This window comes from Neodiprion lecontei, chromosome 1 (genome assembly GCF_021901455.1).
Source record: "Neodiprion lecontei isolate iyNeoLeco1 chromosome 1, iyNeoLeco1.1, whole genome shotgun sequence".
Lineage (NCBI taxonomy): Eukaryota > Metazoa > Arthropoda > Insecta > Hymenoptera > Diprionidae > Neodiprion > Neodiprion lecontei.
Genome location: NC_060260.1, coordinates 32,873,834 through 32,889,569, shown reverse-complemented (window position 1 = coordinate 32,889,569; position 15,736 = coordinate 32,873,834). Strand labels below are relative to the sequence as shown.

Sequence of the window (15,736 nt, the reverse complement as noted above, 5' to 3'; positions counted from 1 at the left end):
ACTTACAGACATTCTTACAAGTGTGCTCGAAGAGGAAGAACACTTTCTATATTCACAGACACCCTGTATGTTGTATAGAAAATATGATGCGAAAATGAACCAACGAAATTTAATTTCCGTTGTTAAATTTACTTTCGAATTCGAGTTCCCGAGTGATTGAAAATAAAAAAAAGTAACGCTCATCGCAAATGGGGGCTTCAATCTCGGGAATGAACGATCTTCGAGAACCGTCTTGTTCCGTTGATGTTCTCTCTGCGGGATTTGATTTACGGTTAGCAGTATACCGGATCTGTTTACGTATACACGTTACACATACATGCAATATGCATGTCACGTACGTGACCGTTACTTTTTAATTGCACAAGACGTAATTAACACGGACAGGCGAGGCGGTTTATACCCCCTGCTGAGACTCACAACGAATCATCAGCCAAATTAATCGGCATTAAGATATGCAGTCCGGATTACGTAGGTGTGTAAATATACCTATATCCATTTTTTTCCTCATACGGACACATGCGGGTATTCTAGTTGGTGTAAAATAAATGAAAAATTCAATTATACTTTGTTAATTTAATGGTCGTTTATTATACTGGTCAAATGCTATCTACAAATGATTTATTGTAAAAGTAACAATGGATCGACTGTATAAGTTAAAACAATATAATACATATTTACAATAATCGCCTCTGCACGACGAGGTATAAACGCGACTCACAATAAAAGTCTTTACGCAATCTTTTTTCGACTTCAATTTACGCAAGATTTCTAGCAATTTTTATTCCACCTCGGAAAACTGCGATTTCTTTATTCGACTACGGTCGTATTAATAAGCAGATATACGAAGTGTCTTTTTTTTTTATCTCAAATTAACCAGTCACCGGTGCTCGGTGCTGCAATTGTTTGATTCTAAAGCACCGAAAACGGGTATAAAGTTGATCTGACAATGAAATGTCCGATGTACCCTATGCATGTATGCGTGGTCAAAGTAAAATAACTGACAAGATGAGGGGATTCAAGGGTCCGAAATACGCCCACCTCCATCTTATTTTCTTGCTTTTTCTTTCTCCTGCTCATACTTCTAATTTTACACGTTGCTCCCCCGTTCAATAAATATCTAAGATCTTTGGAAAGAATCTTGAGAACGTTGGCAGTGCTGAGTGGATTTTATATGATTAGTTTAGGGGATATTAGTTTAATATTGTGCATTGGTAATAGATATGACATATCTATTATATATAATTATCATAGCCTACTCTCGTTACTCTCCTAGGACATTTTTTAATGTTTTTAACTATATAATAAGCGCTTAAGGCTTACAAGGCTTTAATATTGTAATTTATGTATATATTTTGTGTTGCTTTTTTCTTTTTTTTTATGAACACGACCAACAAGTGATGAACCACCAATTTCCTATAATTGGTCTTTCGTTGGTCGGATACACCGTATATACATATAGGCGCGTTGTATACAAGTATATATTTATTATACAACTTTCTCCTCCGATGCGAATGTTGCGAGAAGGGATGCGATCGATCGTATAATTTCCGTTCGTTAATTATCCGTCACTATGCTAACCTAAACATCGTCGGTTTTAAGTTTGCAAAGAGTAAAAGAGAATAATCCTACTAATGATAATAAATAAATAAAAATAAAAATAGTTTATCCGCCGCGGCTGTTCCGTCTACCGATTATTGATTCATAAGAAAATTCGCAGCTTCATTGCTAATACCTTATCTTACTACATCGATTGGCCAACACCAGCTTAATGCATCAGCTTATTGATACGAGGAAGCGAATCTCGATTATTTACGACAATTGCGGATTGAAGCACATCGCCGTACACTAACTACAAAATACCTATACATATCCATAAATTACTGTAAATTCACAAGTATCATTTTTCGTTCAGATCCCGATATGTACCGCCGTGTGGGTTAAAATTAGCTAAGAACATAAGCTGCTTTATTGGCACAGAAATGAGAAATTCAACCTCTCCCAGAATTACCGTCTTATCGATTGTAACAGTCAACTTTCGCGGTATCTATGCACCATCGAAAAAATAACGGACGCGGCCGGTTTCGTTCGTTTCGTTCGCCACCGTAAGAAATCATCAAGAGCTAAAGATCAAGCCTCGCGTTCTGCTTTGAAGATAACTTCGCAGGAAAAAATCTCGGTTAACCTTTGAGGAAAGGCGGAGTCGAGAATGGTGCAGATAAAGTGTTTCAAGTCCTTTCTCCTGTCGTGGGAATGAAAAGATAAAAACAACAGCAGCGCAACTCCCAAAATTGTCTCGACTACGTCCTTCCTATAATCCTGATTTAAAAGAATTCGACTTGTCCAAACTATTCAAGTTTTTACGTTTACGTTTTTTTTTCTCTTTCAATTCGCGAACCTTTACAAAATCCTCGTAACTCCGCAAAGTGAGAAGAAAAACCTACGATAACGTCAATTTTACGGAATTGCAAAATGTTACCGAATGTAATAAAGCAAATCAACGTTTCATCGGCATCCCGTTGGCAACGAGGAAAATAAAACGAATTGAAATTACGTCCAGATCATTAAATCAATCGACGACGAACGATCAACGCGATAATCTCAACGGATCAGCGCAATAAATTTGCCTACGTAAAGCCTAGGCTTCTGCCCGACTGCGTTGGGCGAGATTCGTTTCCCGTAATTTTTCCGTCACACATTTACGAAGTTTCGCTCGAGCTGTCTACAGTTATCGGCAGTTTTCCATTTCGTCGAGAAAAACCTCAACGCGAGTTTTCAAACTTCGTTACAAAGCTTTCGCCTCACCTGGGCCGCAAGCGCTTCTATTTGCGTAATTAATTTGATTCCAGCTTGAACCGATGAAGGAAACGTTCGGTCGCGAGGGGCCATTTACGTGGAAATCAAATAAATACTTTCACCTCGTTGACATTCGTTTCGAGTAATTTTCATTAGTTTCCTCCTTATCGAATGAGTTTCCTTCACTTCCTTGACGCTGACCTCGCGATTTCAACTGAGTTGGGTACAGTGATTTTAGTTACATACTTCGATTGATTTCACGTTGTTTCAAAAAAAAATTTCACTCATTCAAGTTACTTTGATGGGCAGTTTAATTTTCACTGTTAAATTAATAACCTCCTTAAGTGAATGGCACCTCGATTCGTCTAAATTAGCTCATCGCTGTCGGAGTACAGGGGTTAAAAATGTAGAAAGATTAAAAAATAAAAGAATCACGACATCGAACTTTCAAAAAAGCGAAAAGTCAATATGTACAAGGTAAATTGTGGAAAAAACCAAACCATAGAATCATCAAAATTCTACAAACAATTTTACATTTTGGCACGGTACATATTCATTCTTTTTCTCCTTCCTAATAGTTGTCTCTTTCCCACGAAACGTGCCGAATATATTTTCACTTATTTCGACAAATCTGTGTTTGAATTCCTATACTCAGACCTTTCTAAATTCAATCAAGATGATCTTAAATAAATTTCCTCGTCATTGATAATTCGACATAGTGACCGTCCAGTTTTCTGCAGATCTTTCAAAATTTCTACTCCCGCCCGATCGCCGTATCACCGAGTCGTCGACCCGAATTTGCAGCAGCTATAAAAAAAAAATCATTCCAACGTTCTACATCTCGACAGATTAAATAAGAAACGATTACCATAAAAATAAGTAAAAAAAAAAAAAAGAAAGAAAGAAAAACAGAGAAGTAAATAAATAAAGTTGTGATTTACGCAACGAACTGAGAAAGGACCCGCCCTCTCTGCAGATCGAGGTGATTTTTCATTGCGACGACGGTGGGGTGGTGGGGGGGAAGGCCCTCGTCCTCCACGAGGTATCGGAGGGCCTCGGAGGCGCAAGCCTCCCACCCGACGCCCCACGAGTCGGGGTCCGTCAGCCGGGGCCCCTCGGGGTCCTCGATCATGGCGCAGGAGCCGAAGGAGGGGTAGGCGGGTGGCATTTCCGCGTGGTTTTGGGCCCTCGCGACGAATTCGAACTTCCCCCGCCCCTCGTTAGGCTGGGGCAGCGCGTTCACCCTGGTGCATTGGTAGGGGGGCGGGGGCGGCAGCTGCTCGTGCAGACGGTGCTGCAGGTGTCGGGAAAGACGGGACTCCTCGCTATGGCAGAACGGAGCCGAACTTCCGCGCCTCTCGAAGCTAATCGAGCTGTACTCCCGCGTCGTTTCGGGGCCGAAATCCATGCTCGAAGTCGTCCCGTTCTTACCCTGAACCTCGCTGCATGCCCCTTGGCTCTGCAGCGCTAGTTTGCTGTTAGAACTGTTCTGCTTCGCGTACTTCAGCTCCTGCGCCAGCGACGCCGCGAGCTGGTGCAACAGTCGCGTGTCCTGCGGCTCATCTCCGTCGCTGTCCTCCAGGTCGACCTCCACACCCTCGTCCTCCGACGACGAGGCCTCGTCGTCCTCGTCAACGCCCAGCAGGGTCAGCAGACGCTCGGCCGCGTCTGAAACAGACGTTTGGAGAAGTCGTATTATGACTACGCGCAATTTCTGTAACGAAATACATGGTGGTTGTATTGATGTGACGAAACTTTGACGCAACAATCGCCAGGTTGCAGGGAGTGATAAGGTAGAAGAGACGCATACGGCAATTAGAAGGGTAGCGATATGGAATTTTCAAAGAGCCAAAAATCTGGGTCACAGAATTTTATAACGTAATAGAAAATTCGAGAAACAGAATTCTGAGAGTGAATATCTAAAAAAAACCAAGACGAAACCTGAGAAGCATCGGACTTTTCATAATTGTACATTTTAGCTTTCTATACCTTTCCACATTACATTACACCTTTCTACGTTTTCAAATTTTATAATGAATTAGATTTTTGGCTATTGGAGGATTCGATATTGTGACCCATTTATTGAGCGGCCTTCTATTCTATTCTACTTTTTGACCTCCGTGTACCTCCTTGATACGGAAAATATAGGCCGCTTCGTGAAATAATTTCAGCGTGACTGCGAATGAATATTTTCTTACAACCTGCAGTCACTCCGCAGCTTCCACTGCGCATCTGCTTGCAAATGTCGTGCGCAAATATCTCTGTAGTACGAATTGAAAGCAAATTTAGTTTCAGTGAAACCGTGTGGCATATTTACGAAAGAGTAAAACTTGGTCAGGTTAGAATGAGGTCAACTATTCAACGAGAACGTCTCTATGCAATATAATACAGTCTCGCCGCGGATAATAAGAACGTCCCGCAACGTTGTGAAATAAACCTTCGCAAACTGACTATTTCTATTTTCTTGTTGTTTTGTTTTTTTTGGTTCGTCTTCTACAGGCCGTGAGAAAGGAATTGTATTTTATAAGCATCGTTTGTAATCCAAATTTATGAAAATTACACTCGGCGATTTTACAGACAACTTTGGGAACGCTGGATAGTTGAATTAAATAAACCTCGCTACTTTCGAAGAAACTGCACGTTGAAATATAAAAGCTAAAAATTGCGCAATGTAATTTAAGCAGCTATTTCATCTGCATATATAAAATAAATGCCGAGAGAAATTGGAATCTTTCACTTTTAAATATGCATTTTAAATTATGCAGTAGGTACGTTTTCTACTCGTTATCATCTTTCGTCATGCTCGAAGAAAACCAAGTTTGCGCGTATAAACTCGTTCAAAAAATCGAGCATTGTTATACGTATCTATATATAACAACAGTTACAGTTTTCACCATTTTTGGATCACATATTTTTTATTTTTTTTTTTTTTTTTTTTGCGCTCACCAATTCCCACTCAACTTGTCCAGATTTTTCCAGATATCACTCAACCACAAATCGCGGTGTCATCGAGTTCTCGAGTGTAATTGAGTAAATTGACTGCAGACTGAACTAGTTATTTCCTCGGTACGGTAGAAAGTAATACGATAATACTTGGAATGCGAAGGGCGTACTTGACTAACGAGTATTGCCGATACTGATAGAAACAGGAACACTCTAGTATCCAATTGCTCCAGGCATGGAAATTCGAAGCCCTTTCAATTCGCTTCCGTGCAATTATATTTATTCGCTACCCCGCAACTGCACGGAGAAGAATCTGAACCTGTAATCCCGAATAATATAAATCCTTCCGAGCACATGACCAGACTTCACGTAAGCGAGACTCGCGGAGTCGGTTTCTTCCTAGGTATACATATATATATGTATAATATATATACATATACTCTTGACCTTTCTTCCCTTTGATTCCCGAGCAGTCAGTCAGTCAGTCAGTTCCGCTACGGTTATCCCGTCGTCCTGTACTCCAGTGCAGTGTATCCCAGTTTCAAGGTACACTGTACGGTTTTCCCCGTCTAGGCAACCTGTGGGAATTATTGCTCCAGAAACGTCCCATGGGAACTACCTGTCATCTTTCCCCTTCGCGTAACTACCTACCTACCTACCTTCCTACCTTCCTACCATCCTACCCATACCTCACGGCCTCTCCTCTGATCCTTATACACTCATTGTACTACGTAACTACGCGCACCGCATGCACCATGCGCACACACGCAGTGCTCTCCTCTCGTATTCATTCTCACACGCGGCAGAGACGCGTCTAAGTGTGCGTGCAACTATTTACGCGTATGCAATGTGTGCTACCTGTTCATGGGAACACGAATATCGTACGCCGCCCACGGGGGGCGCTCGCCGAGTTTATAACCTGAGAAAATATTCGGTGCATATCAGATCCGGAAGGAGAAGGTGAACCACCGCGGATACCATTGGAGTTTTCGCGCGCAGGTATAATTTAAGAACCAGGCTTGAAGGATGAACGTTAAACTTTTAACGTATCGTGCAATACGGTTTGTATTAACCTGCGGTTTTAATCGATCGATGAATACGCACTTCATTGTATCTTCAGCGTCGTTCAAAAAACCACAATATTTTCAAATGAATAATCTTGAGGAGTAAATTACCACTTACGCACGAGATTGCTTATTTCATTTTTTCTTAAAACTTTTTGTTTCGCCAATTTACCATTCTAATTATATGCATTGCACAATTTTTACAGCGACGGTTTTTCAAAATAAATAAGCTTCACTAAACACAAGCCATTGTACTTCAATATTAATTCGTTGTGCGATTCAATGACCCGCTACCCCCTCGAAAAAACGTAAATGGGAAAATATAAGTTTCCTAATATTTTTTCTTATTTGATACACACTGGTCGGATGCTGTAACCAAATTGCTAAGGTGCATCAAAATATCCGGTGTCATCAGCCCGACGCACGGCGCGCATATCTAATCATCTCCGAGCCCCGGATGCATGCCATGTGAAGAGAAGAAAAAAAGGAGAGAGAGCAGAAGAAGGAAAAAAAAAGATATGTATACACATATACTCTGGCTCGAGAAAAAAAAATGTAACGGAAATTTAAACGTCGTGAGAAGAGTTTATAGGAACGAGGACGACGAACCGCGTGCGCATCGTATAAACTCGACCAGGATTTGGTACGCGAGATTGGTTTTTGATCCCTCGCCGCGAGATATCGTACTTGGCGCTACCCTTATAATCAGAGGAAAATGCGTGACAGGCATGGCCAATCTTTGCTAACAGTATGATGCGAATAATAAAGTTGGCTTTACGGTGTATGAAATGAGCTAACAAAACTTGTATAAAAAGCGAAGGAGCGAAGATGGGAAAATAATATCATGTAAGAGGGATTTGGGCGTAGGGGGGGATGTAATAAGAACAAGACAACGGAACTCAATTTCGTTTCCCCGGACGGAATTAGGTCGGTGCTGAAAATAACGGAATTACAAGTGATTTATGTCAGCGTTCTCTCTGAGATCGTAAAACATTATTATACATATGCCCAGTAACCTGCCGTACCTGCAATATGCGTAATGGGTGGTGGATATACATACCCTCGTAATTCACGCAATAAGTAAGAAATATTCACTATTTTTTACGTCGGAACTTTTTCTAATGTACACATACGATCCCAATCCAGTTTTGAACGATTAAGACCGTCAATGAAAAACGACCGCATTAGATATAGTTAGGAGAATATTTTTGGACATGAATAATTGAATTTAATTGGATTCAACAAAGTTTTAAACTATCGACGAAGACGGTTGCAACGTCTGCTTCAGAAGGATTAGTTTACATGTATCCACGTGGTATTTGAATCAGATTATTATTATCTATTTCGTTTATTTCATGTCACATCTGTATAAATAATTCAACTAACAATAAGATTGAGAAGTGTTTCGTTATTCAAATAACCCTAATTATGCGTAACGCTTAATAACGAATTCTTCTTCATCCCATCAGCGATCGCGTTCTCCATACAACGTAAGAGCAGAGGCAACGTCGTTTTGGAAGGCAATTTCCCAGGCGTGGTGATTCACAGGGTATTCACTCACCCCAGGTACGATACCCAGTCACATGGTCGCCCATGCCGGTAAGTCTTATACTCTTCGCTTATGCGTCTCCGATCAACCCTGCTCTCGTTTCATTAGCATCCGTAATGAGATTAATTCGGAATAAGGTCGTCTGCCCGTTAATTCATAAATTAGGGCACTTTATACTAGTACCTGAGTATCTCTCGTCACGGTCTAAATTCACCATTTCAAATCATTACCATCGCCAATACTGCGTACTATTAAGTATTATGCACGCTACGTGTTACAATAACAATGATTATTATAATCAGTGCACAGATATTAATCAAGCGTAAATATAATTTCTTACAATAAAATAAAAATAATGTAAACAAGTCGTTAGTGCGGTCGAAAAACATTTTTAATGTGAAAATAATGATTGTAGTAACTTAGGTGACAATGAGAGACTGATCTTTCTCAATCGGTACTGTTTATATTATACGAAGCAGCAATAGCTGGTGTTTTCCGAGTGTCCTTCAGGATACTTTATCTGGAAGCAGGTCCTTCGGTCCCCTAGGATGCGGGGATACATACCTATATTATACATACAAGTCTTCCCATACCCATACACTCATGCTCGTTTATCCGTGACCGGCGATACTCGGGTCAGACAGAAACGATGCGACATAGACACGCACACACGCATGCCGGGTTTCAGGAGAGCGCAGGGGATGGTGAAACCGAGTCACAGACCTTTCTGTAAGGGGATGTGTATATAGGTATAATATATACAGTGACCGGGAGCGGGACATCCCGAGGGGGTCATGCGAAATCGAAAATTTATGGGAAAACCCAGAAGGATACACGTATACGTATATTATGTCCGCGTATCTCGTTTCCAGTTTTCATGGGAATTTAAGAGATTCGAATTCCATCCCTTTCATCGAAATTTCTCATTCTATTCAACTATCCGCGGCGTGAGACCCGGGGAAAAGGGAGGAGAGAGAAAGAAAGAGAGAGAGAGAGTTAGAATCGTTCGCGGTGTGGAGTAGTAAAAAAATATCATACTAAGGAAAATTATGATGAGGTATATTATTCGTGAGAAAAAAAATATGCTGCACTTAACCTTTGAGGAAAATTACAAATATGTATATACATTAGGGTGGTCCTTATCAAGGTGGAATGAATTTTTTCCGAACCGCCCGCCAAGTCAACTTTAAATAATTCAAAAACAATTCCTAATTTTTCTCAGATTATTCTCTCAACTCTCACCCGTGCCTGTAAGAGTGAGGACGTTCTCATTTAAAATACACGTATTTTGAACACATTCTCAGTACATGTATCTTACTGTAAGAGAAATAACATACAAAAAAATCTATAACTGCGAGGTTTTAGTGGGCATTAGTGCTACTATCTCAGAAAAAATGCACACCATCGTACTGGGTAATCTAGACAAATTGCACTTCCTTTAAATGGAAAAAAGTCGGATTTCGAGGGTGTGAAATTTGTCGAGATTGTATGGTATGATAATGTGAATTTTTTCTCGCATATTAACACTAATGCCCAATGAAACCTCGCAGTTACAGATTTTTTCGAATATTATCACTCTTACTACAAAATATATACTAAGAATGTGTCCGAAACACTTGTATTTAAAATGGGGAAATCCACCCTCTTACAGGCACGGGTTAGGGTTGAGATAAAAAAACTGAAAAAATTAGGGAATTGTTTTTGAAGTATTTGAAGTTGATTTGGAGGGCGACCCAGAAAAAAATCGTAACGTTGCTAACTTTGTTCTCATAAAAAATTTATCTCTCTTCTCGCTATACTGCATGTATTATGATACCAGGATATAGTATTGACAAACGTTCCAATATTATACGTATGCCATAGAGTCTGACAACGAAAATTTTTAATCGTTCTACGGAAAAAGTGATCACGTACACTTTGCGGTCTCTTATCGCTTGAAAATTGATGTAAAATAAAATTTTAAAAAAAATCCGTATCTGTAACGGATGACTAAAAACATGGTTACAACGAGTGGGCAGCAAATTCCTCGATGTAGCAGCATCCCGACTCCCAGGGAGTAATTTCAATGTATCCGATCCAATCTGCGGTAACAATGGCCAACCGCCTGTACGAAGCAATATATTGTAGAACGTGGCATATCAGACACGGGGGCGAGAGAGCTCAACAAGAAGAGATCGAATTTTGATTGAGTTTATTTGCCAATTTTCACTCCCAGCTACATACACGGATTCTGCAAGCAGCTCGCGTATGATGAAGCACGTATCGTTTCGCCGATAATTAATCAATAACATGTACCGTACATCAGCGAGTTAATGAGCAAGTATAAACACACGCGGTCAAACGTGTTAATTAATTTCGCATGCAATTACCGCGACGCATTACATCATAGACCTACACGTTACATACAGATAGACACATGATGTATACCTGTACACATATTGTTCGGTGTAGGTATAAGGAACCAAGCGCTGCAGGCGTTATACGACTCTAATTACCTAAATCATGTACATCGTGTTACGTAGGTAGAGGAGGAGGGCGGCTGGATATTTGCCATTGACGAATTATTGATTTCATAACCGGTATAACATTGCGCTGGACCTCGACTATGTGCGCCGTGCATCGTGTGCACGTATTATAATACAGAGGCTCGTATTGAATGCCGCGGGAGCGAATAAGAGATCGTTGAAGGCAGTGAATAGCTGTAGTTAAATAATTTATGAGATTGAACGTGCGAGCTAATAAAGCCCGTTGACAAACGAGTTTTCCTGCAGTTCGCCTGCAGCCTGACTATCGTGTTTAATCGTATGCGCATTGGACTCGTACGGCAAACCGGCGGGACTTGAACCACCCTGCCATCCATGCGTCCACGTACGGCTTGCGAGGTAAAGCGGATGCTGCGGCGAAATCGATTTTTTAATTATTTTTTTATTCATTTTTCTCACGTTTCGTTAGCTTTTTATTCTATTTCAGTCGACTCTCGCAAAGCATAATACGCAATTATAAATGATAATTGAGCTGGTACACGAGGCACATGAAGCAATTACCTCGTATACTTGGGGCTGCGTCTGCGATATCCGATGCAAGGTTGACAAGGTCCTCCAGGCCTCCGCCGTCCGCGCCGCTACATTCCATCATCGTGTCCTGGAAGATGAAAGCCGGAGTTAATTTAATCTCGAATATTAACAAACGAGTGCTCTGTTTTTTCTCATTTTTGCAGTAGGCATGACTTTATCCTCATCGTGTTTATATTTATATCAACTTCGCGTACGGGTGATTCATGCTTCCTTGTACACACACGTACTAATTGGAAGTAATTTCCCCTGTGCTGCGCAATTTGCACTTTTTTGTTCTTCGTTTCAACGATTTTTATTTCTATCACGATTTTCAATGGAATATTATAATTACAGTATTCAATGTTGGTGACAGAATAATGGGACGAGATTAAATTTCTCAAGTGAAAAGTTTGATGATATGATTTATAGGAAGATATGAAAACACACTGAATTTCATTTATTTCTCTTTTTGCTGGATTATTCGTAATTTACAAGAGACAAATTACAGATCAGTGTTTTGTAGTTCAATAGCAGGAATCGGTTGAAGTGAAAGTTCATCGAAAACGCAATGATGCAGTTCAGGATATATAAATTTCATCTTAATCATTAAAATCAGTTCTCGTTAATTCAGTTCAAGTTTGTTTCTTCGCATTGCATGAAAAACTTGTGGAAACAAAAATAACAAACGATCCAATTATAGACGAATAACAAAAGATGCATTTTTTTTTTGTTTATATGCGAGTTACGTAGAGAGAATTTTCACCAAAGCCGAGGTAATATTCGCGATGACAAATCGATCAAACGTTATTTGGTCGCGTGAAATATATCGTGACTAAAAATAACTTACGATGTGGCAGGAGAAGTAGGTAAATTTCCGTGTCGAAGAACGTCGGTTAGGTTACAGTGTTACGCGTATTTGAAGGTGTAGGGACAATTTCACGACTGACTAAAGTCGTCGCACTTTCTTCCAATTTCGTATATTATTTGTTGCCCCTAAAACTCGTCCTGTACAACAAGGCGTAAGGAAGGTAAGAGGCCTTGAAAAAATTTTTCCCACTGACCCACTGCCCGCCAGACCCTAAATCCCAAAATTACGAAAGGATGTGGTTTTTGGAGACCCCGTGCCGAGGCCCGACACGTTCCTGTAATCCGTCTCTCTCTTTCTCTCTCTCTTTCTCTCTCTCGTTGCAGAAAATTTTACGGCACATTATTTACTGTCTTATTGTCAAACGCTTTCCCTGAATCCGCAAAATTACGGTAGCTTCGCGTACCGCGGCTGCATCAGGCAAGAATATTGCCGTAAACCTTTACGGCCTCTGTTTCGGGTTGTAAAAATTTACCAAAATTTTGGCCCTGTTATCGAAGAGCCCTGGGCAAATGGGGGGAGAAGAGGCGGGCCGGTAAAAAGAATATTGCCGAGGTGAGGGAATTGAATTTTCACGTAAAAGTTCACCGAGGCGAAAGAGAGTTTCTAAAGTTTTCACCCGTTTTATTACAGCGTGAATTTTCTCCCAGCTTGGAGAAAATATATTATAAGGGTTGAGAAGTTTAATAGGACATAAAACTCTGCCCGGTATTGTCGAAATCTTGTTTCTGGAGTCTTTCCAATTTTCGTCAATTTCGTTCTCAAACTTTCCCTCGTTGTTACATCCTTTTTTCCACGTCTCGTCGTATAACTCCGGGGATATAAATTTATTTGATCGTTATTTCGCGGTCTGGAATCGGTATCGAAGAAGCACGATCTAACAGGTGAGTTTGACAAATTGATGAAATACAGATTCGGTCGAGACGAAGCTCCTACAAATCATTCTCTCAAAATGTCAATTTTCCAAACCGACCACCAAGTTATATCGAAGATCCGGAGCTCTGTAAATTGAAATTAGACCAACGATGAACTTTGAACTTTACGATAATCCATTTAATTTTACCGTAAAACAGTCGTTCGTTTATTTTTCCGTGCAACTGAAAAACTGAAGTAAGTGCACCAAACTGATAAGAGAGTGAGAAAGCTGGGGAGAAAGCGTGACTGTTGATCATTATCGCCATGATTTTAGTTCTTCAAAGTGAAAAAATCAATTTTTCAAAAACTAAATGCAGTCTTTCGGCAAACCTGAATACTTTCAATTTGCCGTTCAACTCATACAGGTTTCCTTAAATGGCACGACGTGCTTGTCTAACTGCGAATCTCGCTTTAGAATAAAATCTTGCATTCATCTCTGGCTAGCGCTACCGGACGTCGAATACGCAGACAGATTGTTTGCCTGTCTCCAGGCACGAGTCGAAAACCGCACATTATACGCGGAGAATGAATTTACCCAGGATGTCCATTATACGTCGCGCGTCGGTTGATGTCTTCACTTCATGAAATCGATCGTTGAACAACGACGGAAGAAGGATAATCAATAACACAGATCAAAACTGTTCAAACTCTAAAATGACTCGAATAAACGAACTCGATGTTTTTTGAATCGGTCGTTGCCATGTTCTTGGTTAAATTATTATAAAGGAGCGCCGATTCAGCAGTAGCGGCAATTAAAACAACCGGAGTGGCACGAAACAGCGGTTTGAAAGGCCTTCCTTGCCAACCCTTCGCACTCTATCGTCCGCGAAATTAGCCGCAAAATTTCAAACTCTGAATGACAATAGAAGGGGTATGTACCGTGTCTTGTGGTTTATTATGCATTCATTGGCCAATCTGATTTCTAGCGTAATTGTTCCTAATTTGAGATAAAAAGAGAACCTTGTCTGTAATGAGACTCGCATACATGTAATTCCGTTAATTATTTCCGAGGAGGAGGATTACAGCCAAATCTCTTCATCGTCTTGTTGGAGAATCGGTGAAGTTGGGATCTATCTTCTTCTTTATACGTGTGTGAAAATGACGAAATTGTCAGAGCATGGGATGCCACGGAAATTAGAAACCCGAGAACAAGTTCTTTTCAATTGGCGGAATTATCTCGCTCGGTTTAGATTCTATCAAAATGCTACTGATTCGTTGAAAACCGTTTCATGTAACTTCCCATGTGCTGTATTAGTGGGTTAATCAGGATTGTTCTATATTCTCAATTCATCGCCGTCAGACAGAGAATTTTCCAAGTACTCGGTAATGTTTCGATATCTAAATCCTGTTTTGCGGTAAAAACTATTAAACACATCAATTATTCATCTCACGAATTATAGATACCATGGGATAAACGTGAGAAAATTTGTAGCGACTCTCAAAACTGCGGACAAATTCTTAGACCTGCAATTATAATACAATTTTCTAAATCATACCGAACTTTCGGAGCAAACAAGAAAGTCTCGTTGATTTAACGTTTAAACTAAGAAGGAACAATCTGTTGTACAAAGTGCGTGGTACTCGAATGCAACTTTGATTTAAACCTGGCTAATGCTGGAGTGACAGCGTAAAAAAAAGATTAAAACAATAGATCACAGCAGCTGGTAAAGTGTAGGAGTTTAACGGTAAATTCATCGCGGTGTGATAAATAATACGGCGTATTTGTACGAAAACCCGAAGGTAGAAGGATTAAGCGTAGATTTTTGCCGGCGAGTGTTAAAATTTCCACGATACTCATCCAAAGTACCAGATGGCCGAATTACTCGAATTTGAATTACCTCGCAAATTACGTCGTCCATCATATCGTTTGTGTCCCTCATATCGTCTTCTCGTTTCTCCGACGTCTTTTGTTTTTTCCCCGACTGTTAAACCGGCCACTCGTTTCCCCGAACAAATCACAAACGGCTAAACCGTCCCTGATTTTCCACCGCGGAATTTCGGCCTCTCGTCACAAGCACATTGTCACTAATCGTAAGAGTGGAATTGAAAGGCGACGTTGCACGGTGCTCGATGAGGAGGCGAGACGCCGGGGGATCAGCGCACTGAATTCACACTTTGATCGGCGCGTGTGGGTGAGCCGTGCCAACTTGACGTGAAGCAAATCGATCCCACATCCACGGTGAGCGGTGTCAACCGGCGGAGTTAATTCCTATCGCCGAGGTGACTAACTATCGCCGTGTGTTAGTTCGTGGCGCGCGGTTCGACCGAGGATAGCGCGGCCGTTCGTCGATTGTTTATTTACTCGTTCTCGTTACCCGTCGACGCAGGCGACCTCGCCTAACTTCACGCGACTCCTCGGACTCTACGCGACATCCAGCGACGCCCGCGGCTCGACTGGATCTGCCTGAACGCCGAGACGACCCTTTCGACTGTGAGGACTCGGGAGCCCCTCCGAATATGCGAGACACTCGCCGCCTCTCTCTTTTTCTCCCTCTCTCTTTTTCCGTAACACACCTCGAGACGCCAGCAGGTCTGCCGCCATGACACTCGAGCG

At 41.0% G+C, this 15,736-nt stretch overlaps 1 protein-coding gene across 3 annotated transcripts; it reads right to left on the bottom strand.

Annotated features, from left to right (window-relative positions):
• Window positions 1–561: 561 nt before the first annotated feature.
• On the bottom strand, window positions 562–15,714 carry LOC107226792. Of its 3 annotated transcripts, none has more exons than XM_015667709.2 (4): window positions 15,021–15,714; window positions 11,394–11,490; window positions 3,735–4,461; window positions 562–3,600 (listed from the first exon to the last, which is right to left on the bottom strand). In XM_015667709.2, exons 1-4 carry the CDS (start codon window positions 15,060–15,062, stop codon window positions 3,570–3,572), a joined length of 897 nt encoding a protein of 298 aa, XP_015523195.1. In that variant the 5' UTR covers window positions 15,063–15,714; the 3' UTR covers window positions 562–3,569. The 3 variants fall into 3 exon arrangements, with proteins under 3 accessions (XP_015523195.1, XP_046602713.1, XP_046602714.1); XM_046746757.1 differs by having other exon boundaries at window positions 3,740–4,461; XM_046746758.1 differs by having other exon boundaries at window positions 3,744–4,461.
• Window positions 15,715–15,736: the final 22 nt, after the last annotated feature.